At 38.4% G+C, this 10,890-nt stretch overlaps 1 protein-coding gene across 1 annotated transcript; it reads right to left on the bottom strand.

The window, feature by feature from the left end:
• Nucleotides 1-9,673: 9,673 nt before the first annotated feature.
• LOC131066467 (uncharacterized) lies at nucleotides 9,674-10,305 on the bottom strand (the record flags this gene model as incomplete). Its single annotated transcript, XM_058001260.2, is given in 1 exon segment — nucleotides 9,674-10,305. A coding segment is annotated over 1 exon segment (211 nt), but the record flags the coding sequence as incomplete, so codon positions are not given.
• Nucleotides 10,306-10,890: the final 585 nt, after the last annotated feature.

Here is a 10,890-nt window from a genome sequence, read left to right as displayed (position 1 = left end):
GCTGAACTAGCACATATTTGTGTTGGTTTGTGTGCTAAATTGTTGAACATAAAGACATTCATCCATTCACTTTAGGGGAGTCAATAGATTTAACTAGAATGAACTAGGAATCATTGAAAAGCATTTATCATAGAATATTTATTAGAGGTTCATAACAACATTAGTAGAACACCACATCAGCATAAATTGTTCAAGGTCCATTGCATGCTTACTTCTTGTCTTTGGTCATTTGTCAAAAACCATTAAAATCATCTTAAGGGTTTACCTGGGAGAATATGATCCTCACAATTCAACAAATTCATCAAAGTGTTTTTTATTAAGGAAAATCAGGTTTTAAGGGACCCGAAACCTGCTTACAATATGAAGGATAAGCAAGAAAGAGACTAGAGAAGACAAGACCTAGATAGAAAAGCTGTAGAAAAACCAACAGCTAGGAAAAAAGGACAGCACAGAGGCAGCGAGAGACTGGCAACCAAAAACCAGCATTACATATCAAATAAAAACTTTTATGGACTCCTTTGCATTCTTAACCAACAGCATCATAGCCTTAGCGGCTTCTCTCAGATCATTGTTCTCCTGCTTCAGCTGAATGTCTTTCGTCTTTGTCTCCAAATCACTGGTTGCCTGCCTGGTCCTTCGCCTGGAGATTTGTGGAGTAGAGCTGGAGGTCGGCATATCATCAATGATTACCATATTCTTATTATGTTGTTTCCTCTCCAAGTGATCCACCAAGGCATTCATATTTTGAGACGATATCCTCAAGACCTCAAGACTATGATTCATAAAATTCTTCAGCGCCTTCTCAGTTTTAGCAACCTGATTGATGATGATTTCGTTATCAGCCTCAGTCTTATCTTTGACAATTCTAATAACATCTCCTTTTATCATTTCTTTTTCCGACCAATCCTGCATTTCAATTTCATCCTCTGCTTCGCTGGTTTCCACCTCCGCACTCTTTTTCCCCAAATCTGTATCCTTGATCAAGTTGTGAATCTGATACTCCAGGTCTCTCTGTTTCCTTTGTATGCTAGTAATATTTTCAATAACCCACTTCTGGAAATTAAAAGATTCCAACGTGCAATTTTGAGCGGCATTCAAAATGGTGTTCATCGTATCCCTTCCCTGCTCAGAGCTCACAGAATTAGGGTTAGCTTCCTCCATGGGATTCTGGGCAACATTCCTGCTATCTAAAACCATAGGGTTAGAATCAGGGTTTTCAGTATAAGCATCTCTTTTCCCTTCCTCCTCTTCTCCAACATCCTCTTTCTTCTCACTCTCCACATCAATATCAGCCTCCTTCCCCTGTTCCTCCTCCATACCATCATTCACATCCGTGTCCACTTTATCAGTGTCAACCCTCCCTTTTTTATGGATAGGAGCAAAATCAGAGTCATTACGACTCTCTGAAAAATGAGCATTTGTCACCAAATTATCATCCTTGCTAACCCTAGCTTTTTTCTTCAAGTATTCATAAATGAGCAGGATAAGCCCCTGATGGGCTATGAGATAAAATTTGGGCTTTTTAGCATGGTCAGCCAAGCTCTCATTCAAGGAGGATGTTAAATAAAAGGGCAAAGAAATCTTAACCCCATGGCGGAAATGATTAAGAATTGCAAAATGATAATTGTAAACTTTAGTAAAGCTACCATCAACGGTCAGGAACTCCATCAAAACCATTAGCATCTTCTGCCAAAAAGACTTTACCTGATGGGGGAGGTAGTAAGAAACGTTGTCTTTCTTGGCAAGCCGAGCCTTCTCATCATCAGTTTTCGAGAAATTTTTTATTGTTTCAGCACCATACTTTCGGACTTTCGGTCTCTGTATAACTTTGTGCCCTCCTTCTGTAATCCTGTGACCTTCGCAACCAAATCCTCATCAATCTTCCAGGTCTCCCCAAACAAAGTAACTTTGTTGTTGTTCCAACCCTTAGCAAAGCTTTGAGACACCGATTTTCTGCTTCCATGCAGCTTTTCCATGTAGTCTGTGAATCCATGTCTATGGAGCCTCCTCCACACTTTCCGCTCACTTTTCCAGTTCTCACAACCAGAGGGCTCATTCTGGTTTAGGTTACCTCCCATGTTGCAAAGTAGGTCGAAGTCTTCAGTAGTATCAAACTGCATACCAAGGCTTAAACACAGGCTCTTGAGCAAAATACTGGGTTCATAAAACAAAGCACCTTCTGTGATTTTAGAAAAGTAAATAATAATGGCTGCATAAATCCAGCACTTATTATTATAATCCCCGTCACACCCTTGATCATAAAAACGATGCCTAAAAACAATCATTAACTGACATTTCGCATACCCCCAATCTCTGTTTTTTATTTCCGGACCCCGAGAGGTAATTATGATTTTAACTTGAACCATTAATACGATCAAAAGATAATTGCTCCCGGACATCCCTTTTACATTGGACTTCTCCAATATATTTAGCATCCACCTCTAAATAGACCCCCTCATTAGCTAAAAGGTTCGCTACCTTATTGCCTTCCCTTAGAGTATGTGTTATGAGAATACTATCATAGTCATTTAATAACTTTTTAGCACTTTCAATAGTATTAGTTATATTCCAAGAGGAGGATCTAGTACCTTTAAGAGCCTGAATGATATTGAGGAGTCCCCTTCCAACCAATTTTTTTAAAATTTGAAACCTTGAGCAATCTAGAGACATTTTAGCATGGCCTGAGCTTCAGCAACATGATTATTTTGAACTCCAAAGGGAGAAGCAATAGCAACAATGCAAACACCTTGAGAATTTCTGATGACTCCTCCCCCTTCGGACTTCCCAGGATTGCCTTTAGCTGCCCCATCAAAATTCACCTTGATCGAGTCATAATCAGGAAATCTCCAAACAACATTTTCTCTTCTAGTCTTATTGTTAGATTTGCAGACTTTGTGAATCAAATTCCATTCAGTAAGGATGTCTTTCTCAGTATCATTTATGTCAGCAAAAAACCATTGTTTGTTGTTTCTATGAGGAATACTTATGTTTTATTTTATAGCCCGCAAATTTTTCCAAAGACCACCTGAGACGTGCACTTAGCTTCCCTAAAGATTATGTTATTTCTCTCTTTTCAGATATACCAACAAGTCATGGGAAGGATCAAAGACCAAAGGTTCTTGATAAGAGGAGATTTGGTGGGAAAGGTCCATTGCCAAATAATTTCCTTGAGACTGTTGTGCATAACCCAATCCACTTTCCATTTCACCCAAATTTTACTCCAGATTTCCCAAGTGAAGGAGCAATGGATGAACAAATGATCTACTGATTCTTCCTCTTTTTGACATAGCTCACACCTGTTAGGAAACATAAAACCTCTTCGTTATCAATAGTAAGAATCCTATTATGAATAGCAAGCCAAAAAAACATGTTAAATTTAGGAATAAGAATTCTATTCCAAACTTTACCCCATATTGGGTTGCTGGTCTGGGTAAATGTGTTTTTATAGGCTGAGGCAACAGTGAAGTTACCCCTAGGATTACTCTTCCAGAGGAACGCATCATCAAAATCTTTATTAATAGAAAAGGATAGCAGACCCTGTTGAAGCAGTGAAAACCCAACATAAATAGCATCAAGCTTAACCCATCTATTCTCCTTCCAGTAGTTACAAACCATAGACCCAAACCTTCTTTTACATTCCTCAATGAATTGACTGCAGTCTTGATTAAAGAGAGGTTCATCTTTAATCCAAGGATCCTCCTAGAACCTAATTTTGTCACCTTTGCCAAGGACCCATCCAGCTCCAGCTTTGGCAACTTTTATGGATTTGATAATACCATTCCATATGAAAGACCCATCAGGGATGTCTTCAGAGTAGAGGAAAGACTGGAGAGGTTGATCATGAATATATTTATCAAACCAAACCCGGTTCCAATCTTTCTTAATGCCATAAGCCCTCCATATTTGTTTAGCAAGCAGAGTTTTATTAAATGTTTTGAGAGCTTTAATACCTAGACCTCCCCTGCTCTTAGGCTTACATACTTTGTCACAGGCAACCAAGGCAATCCTTTTTTTTCTTCTACCCCTGACCAAAGAAATCTTTTCTGAATCCTCTCTAATGCTTCAACAAATTTAGCCTGAATACCAAATAGACTGAGAACATAGACAAGGAGATTCTGAAGAGTAGCTTGAAGGAGCTACAACTTTCCTGCTTGAGATAACATGGATCCTTTCCAGCCAACCAGTTTTTTGTTGAGTTTGTCAATTAACAAATTCCAAAATGAGTTTGGGGGTACTAATCCCAAAGGGAGACCCAAATAAGTGGAGGGGAGCATTTCCACTTTGCACCCAATGATATTAGCAATTCTCTGTTGTCTTATGATAGGAGTATTCATGAAATAGATTGCAGACTTGTTTGAACTGATTTGCTGACCTGTCGCCAATGAATATGAGCTAAGAGCACCTTTAAAGGCAACAGCCTCCCCAACAGAGGAATATCCCATTAAAATTGTATCATCAACAAACTGTTGGTGAGTACAAAACACATTAGCATAGGAAGGTTGAAGACCTTTGATAGTTTTATTCACTTTCATCTTTTGGATCCGTCTGCTCATTCTCTCCGCCAAGATGGTAAATAGGATAGGAGATATGGGATCTCCTTGTCTGAGCCCCCTTGAAGATTTAAAGAATCTAGATGGAGACCCATTGATGAGAATAGAAATCATTGGGGTGGAGATCAGCTCTCTGGTAATTTTGATTATCTTCTCATCAAATCCAAATGCCTCAATAATTCTGAAAAGAGCCTACCACTCCACTCTGTCATATGCTTTAGCCAGATCCAGCTTTATCAGAAAGCCTTCTTTATTGGCAGCATTAAGAGAATGAATATTCTCATGCACAAGGATGATAGAATCCAAAATCTGCCTACTAGGGACAAATCCTTTTTGCTCCTCTGAAATGATAAAGGGGAGGACAGCCAAAAGTTTGGAAGTCATAACTTTAGAAATGATCTTATAAAAAGAGTTACATAGACTTATTGGCCTGAATTTTCCCATGGAATCCGCCCCAGCCACCTTAGGAATTAAGACAATAAAAGTAGAGTTGATTTCCTTAAGGATTCTTCTTGTTCCAAAAAATTATTTAACAGCATTGACCGTGTCTTTTCCCACAATATGCAAAAAATCTTGAAAAAAGAACATGGGGAAGCCATCAGGTCCCAGAGCCTTATCCCCCTGAAAGGACAAGACCGCTTTTTTAATTTCCTCACCAGAAGGGATAGCAAAAAGGGTCTTATTCTGGTGAGGTTCAATAATCTTGGGGATGTTGTCAACCAAATCATGTTGCTTAGCAAAATCAATCTCCTTACTACCTGTGAGGAGCTGAGAGAATAAACTAACAGCTTCATCCCCAATGTCTTCATCCTTAAGAAGAATTTTGTCCTCGGCAATTAATCTAGATATTCTATTCGCAGCGTTATGTTTCGTAGAAGTCATGTGAAAAAATTTAGTATTTCTATCCCCAACTTCCAACCAGATAGCCCTGGATCTTTGCCTCCAATAGATTTCCTCCCTAGATATAATGTTGTGAAGTTTGACTAAAATATCATCCTCCATAGCTTTGGGATGCCTTTTATAGCCCTCTTTCTGAATAGAGTTTTGGATCTGTTCTAATTCCTCCTTCAGTTTTTTTTTTAATTCAAAAATATCACCAAAAACCTTCTTATTCCAAATTTTGATGTTATCTTTGATGTTTCTAAGTTTTTTAGCAACTTTGTACATGGTTGTTCCATCCACATCAATATTCCACCAATTGGAAATGGATTTTTCCAAAGAGGGGTGAGAAATCCACATTTTCTCAAACCGGAAAGGGAAACACTGTTTACTCTTAATAGACTCAGCAACAAAAGAAACAAGATAATGATCTGAACCAATTCTACTGACAACAGACAGGGAACATCTATGAGAAAGGATCCAGTCATTAGTTAAGAGGGATCTATCAAGCCTTACCTGAATGAGGTCTTCTCAATCCCTACGATTAGACCAGGTGTAAGAAGCTCCAATGATATCAATGTCAATAAGAGCATTGACATTGATGAAGTCCATCAAATCAGTTATGCTATCCAGTTGGACCTGAGTCCCTCCAAATTTTTCAGTTCCTTGCAGTGGAGTATTGAAATCTCCCATCAACATCCAATTGTCCTGAGAAAAAGAGCTTCGTTTCTGTTGGATTTTATCCCAAAATTTACTCCTAGCAGCTTTGGAATTAGGGGCATAGATATTTGTAATCACCTATTCCTTTCCTTCAGTGATACTTTTAACTTTCATAGATATAATATTACCATCTACATCAATCATATCTCCTAAAATAGTTTTCTTGTTCCAAAAGATAGCCACCCCACCAGAGGCCCCATTCGAGCTACTACCACAGACTCCTCCATTTTTAAAGAAATTTAAATTCTCAACTTTCTCCTTACTCATTTTGGTTTCCTGCACAAGGATAATATCCGGTTTATGATCTCTAATGAGATTCTGTAATATATCATGTTTATTGAGACCATTTAGGCCTCGAATGTTCCAGGAGATTACCTTCATTTGGAAACCTAGGAGCAGGATTCCTGTATAGTTCGCTGCCTTCCATCAGCTATGTTTTGCTTACTCTCCTAGTCCCTATGCCATTTCATGGGTTTACGACCCTACGGAGATTTGGACAGACCAATATCTGCCTTGGATCTGGTCCTAGTTTTCACCCCATTAGGGCATCCTGCCTTCTTATTTTTCTTTTTTCCATTCCCTATTATTTCTTCCTCATGTTCATCTCTGAGATCAGCTTGTATGTTATTCCACAGTTCTCCTCCTTTCTGGGATGAAGTGGGTGTGCCAACTCCAACATTCTGAAATAAAGAGTTTAGATTAACCTTAGGAGATCCGAACTTGTTCTTCCTTCCAGAATTAACTTCAGGTCCTTCAAAATCATTTGGGCAATCTTTATCACTTTTCATTACTGAAACTTGAAGGGCCTTGTGTTGGGATTCAATTATGTCATCAATCTCACCTTCTTCAAGAATCTCTTCAATGTTTACATTCTCTTTCTCTTGAATCTGTAAGGCTTCAAAAGTATTGACTGTTTTGATCTCAAATCCACTAATTTCATCCTTATTATCTTCCTTCAAAAGGGAAACCTTAAGAGGGTTAGCTTTTCTATCATCCTCTGATAAGTCTTTTAGGTTACGAGGAATTCTGCTTCCTCCTTCCACTCTACTATCCTCCTTAATATTTGACTTTTCTTTCCATACCTGTTTATGAGGATTATTAACCTTCATAGGTTTTTTGGGGTTACTAGGGCAAGCCTTAGCCCAGTGTCCAGCTTTCTTACAGGAAAAGCACACAAAGGGGAGAGACTCAAACTCTATTGTCTGTTCCCATAACCCAAGTTTGGAACTTATATCAATAGAACTAGGGAGATCCATCTTCTGAGATATATTAACACAAATTCGCGCATAAACCAATCTCTTTCAAGCTGCAGTCATAGAATCTATCGCAACAAGCTCCCCAAAGGAATTCACTATACTAAAAAAACATCCTCAACCCAGAATTCAAGCGGCAAGTCGCGCAGCCTTACCCAGACCGGAGCCGATTCAAAGAAGGAATCATTGAGTTCCATATTTGGAGACCATTTCCTCAAGGATAGGGAAGATTTACCAAACATCCAGGGTCCACTGCTTAAAGGTGCTTCCAGATCTTCCCCAAAAGAAAAGGAAAAAACAAAAAAACCCCTTGACAGGGCTGAAACATCAACCTGACCTGTCAGCCTCCATTTTCTCTTAACAAAGGATTTAACATCCTCAATGTTGGGTCGTGGTCCAACAAACTTTCCCACAAGAGAGAAGGCCATTAAAGAAATGCTATGATCAATAACCAAATCTAGAACAGCAATAGCTAATTTACCCGTTTTTCTATCAAAAATGTCTTCCACATAGGGGAAGGACGATTTTCCAATAGATTTGTTTGCAAAAAGACCGCTCCAGGGTTTGAGAGCATTCACCTCTGTTATCTTTTCCAACTCAGCTTTCACGCCCTCGGGACCCGCTTTTGGAGAATTTTTCATCTTTTTACGGTCAGGAGGAAGGTCCCGATGCCGTGGGTCCCCATCCGGTCTCCCATCCTCATCATCCATCGCTTGTCCTTGAGCTGCAGAGGCAACAGAACTAGAGGAACCGACCTCGTTGTTCCCTCCATTTCCAAATTTCAAATTTCCCTTTGCTTGCGCTGTTCCCTCCATCGCTTTTCCTCTTAATTCATCAAAGTGTTACTAAATACCACCAATTCTTATTGAGATTTCAACATCAAATATCAAAGCAAATGAGTTCCAACAATTAGACTTCTACCTATTCACTCGGCTAATCTCCACAAAATGGCACTGTAAAAAAAAATTCCAAGATCTGCAAAACGCTGTTTTTTTTCCCATTTTTTGTGTTTTTACAGCAATAGGGATGCAGATCAAGAAGATTTAACTACTGAAAATTCCATGAAATTCCGTTGTGTTTTGTGAATTTTAGAAACTGTACAGAATGTTGTTTTGTGTAGAGATTAGTCGCGTCCTGTAACACTATTGTACGTACAAGTACAATTACATGCACTAATTCACTTCTGCATGTGCAAAGAAACGCAGTCAATTGGCAAATTCTGCAACACTTAATGGATCAAGTGCTATAATTCTAGTTGTGCAGTGACTGGATTCCCTCCTTCAACATCACTTTCCTCGCTCTCTAATCCAACTAAGTATTGCATTTAATTTCTGCAATTAATTCAGCATTCACTATTTCCAAGTCTTATCTCGTTTATCTGGATTGAGTTTATTTAAATGCTTTAATTAATTCTTAGCCGAGCTATTATTTCTGGGTGGTGTATTTTCCCTTCCAACATCGTGCAACCTCTTTGAAATAGTATCACTTGACCAGTGAGGGATAAATTCGCTCTTCGAATGTCAAAAAGAATTTGATTTATGTTGAACAATTGTGTTTTACATGGATTAAAAGCATTGAGTGGAAATTAAGTGTCCTGTTATTACCATTCTTTGTGGGGTTGCTGCACCAAAATGACCCTACTTAAAAACCCGAACAGATTGTGAATCTTGAAGAGATCTGAGGAGTGAATATCAATGCAATTAAAGTATAAAGCAATCCAAATTGTGTATTCTTCTGGTTGTACTTGCATACTCACCGTAAATATGAAGCTTTCAGTAACCCAGTTCCATCAAAAAATATCATTGTTCCACGGCCGTTGGGGACGGGGAGATGGGGAACGCAGGGACGGGCTTCGGGGACGGGGACAAAGGGAAAAAGTTTTGGGGACAGGGGACTTGGGCCTGGGGGAAAACACGTTTCCGTGGAACACTGAAAAATATTCGTCCCTTTCTTTTGCAAAAATGGACTACAAATATAAATCATCATCATACAGGTGCGTCTTCCATGGATTGACATCTGTGTTGTAAGTGGTATTGACTATTGAAGGAGTCTCAATAGCACACAATAAGAAAGAAGATTTAAGAAAAGCATAAACCCTGGAAACAAGTAAACCATAAAGGAATGAAAGGTAGCAACAGTATTACTTGTTACTATAGATCCAGCGAGTTATTTCAAGTACTAATAGTCAAAGCAAAAAATGATCAAAACAGATGTTTCTTGATGATCATGAAGAGCACATATATTCAGAGAAAAAGTCTGGAAGCCAAAATCTCTTCAAAATATAAACCATTGGTATATCGCTCTAAGTATTTCACAACACACATTTCACATTTAAGCACAAGATATTTGCAATGTCTTCTAAGTGCTACATGTGACATCATGTTACAAATCTGAAAGCCCGCAAAATGTGCCTAACGTCTAATAATCAATTCATTCATTGCCTCTTCAGTACATGAATTTTGACCCTATGACTAGAAGGTTTTTCTTTACAATCAATCTTTGTATCATAATTCAAATTCAGAAATACAATATAAATATTACATATAGATATCTCATGCTTTACACCCGTCACAATTTTCTCCTAAAAGCAGCTACCCTCAATATTTCATTTACTGAACAAAATAAGACTCTATTGCTGGGCAAGTACAGAAAATTCCCTTGGTAGCTGGTGCAGAGAACAGTTGATGTGCCCCTAGAACATAGAGACACGAAAGAACCATGGAAGTATGAAAGCAACCACCATGCATGCCATCAAGAATTTACATAAAGGCCGACCCCTCCAACATCGTGGCGTTTCACCAGAAGAATAGTCGCCTACATCTCTCTCATTCCATTCTTCCATAAAGCCTGCATCTCCAGCAACTACAATGTTCTTTGCAGTCTCACCACAGATCTCACATGATCTGCATTGGAAAGAGAAAAAAGTTGTTTTACATATCCTAAGGGTGTATTCCATGTTTCGTCTATACTTAACTGGAGTATATGTTTTAGTCTGCTTTTAAAAGTAAAAATTATCTACCACAGATTACCTTATTCCAGATTGCAAGTGCGCGTGTCTTTTTTTAAAAATAACTAATTTCACATGTACAGGTCCTACTAGAGATGGACTTGTGATGCATGAACTGTAATCTGAGTTACAATTTTGTTAAATATGCGGACACGGAGACATGAAAATATTAGTTGAATAAATTAAATGCAGTCATACCCCTGTAACAAGGAAGGAATACAGAAAACAAAATGTGACACAAAAAGAGTGGAAATCAAATATGAAACTCTCAATACTAAATCAGCAGCAAAAAGACATACTGCAAAAAGCTTGATCATCAAAAAACATTTTTCCATAGTTTGTTTTAATGCGACATATACTTTTAAATGTCTGAATAAAGGTGGTCTTCATTGATGGGCAGTACCCAGGTAAATAATGCTCAATTTATGAAAGTTTGCCTATGGCTCAGCACCAGTACCATTGCCTTTCACCATATAGCAAC

Source organism: Cryptomeria japonica, chromosome 7 (assembly GCF_030272615.1).
Source record: "Cryptomeria japonica chromosome 7, Sugi_1.0, whole genome shotgun sequence".
In the NCBI taxonomy this organism is placed as follows: Eukaryota; Viridiplantae; Streptophyta; class Pinopsida; order Cupressales; family Cupressaceae; genus Cryptomeria; species Cryptomeria japonica.
The sequence above is the reverse complement of the archived record's forward strand: the minus strand, read 5'-3'. Positions and strand labels throughout refer to the sequence as shown.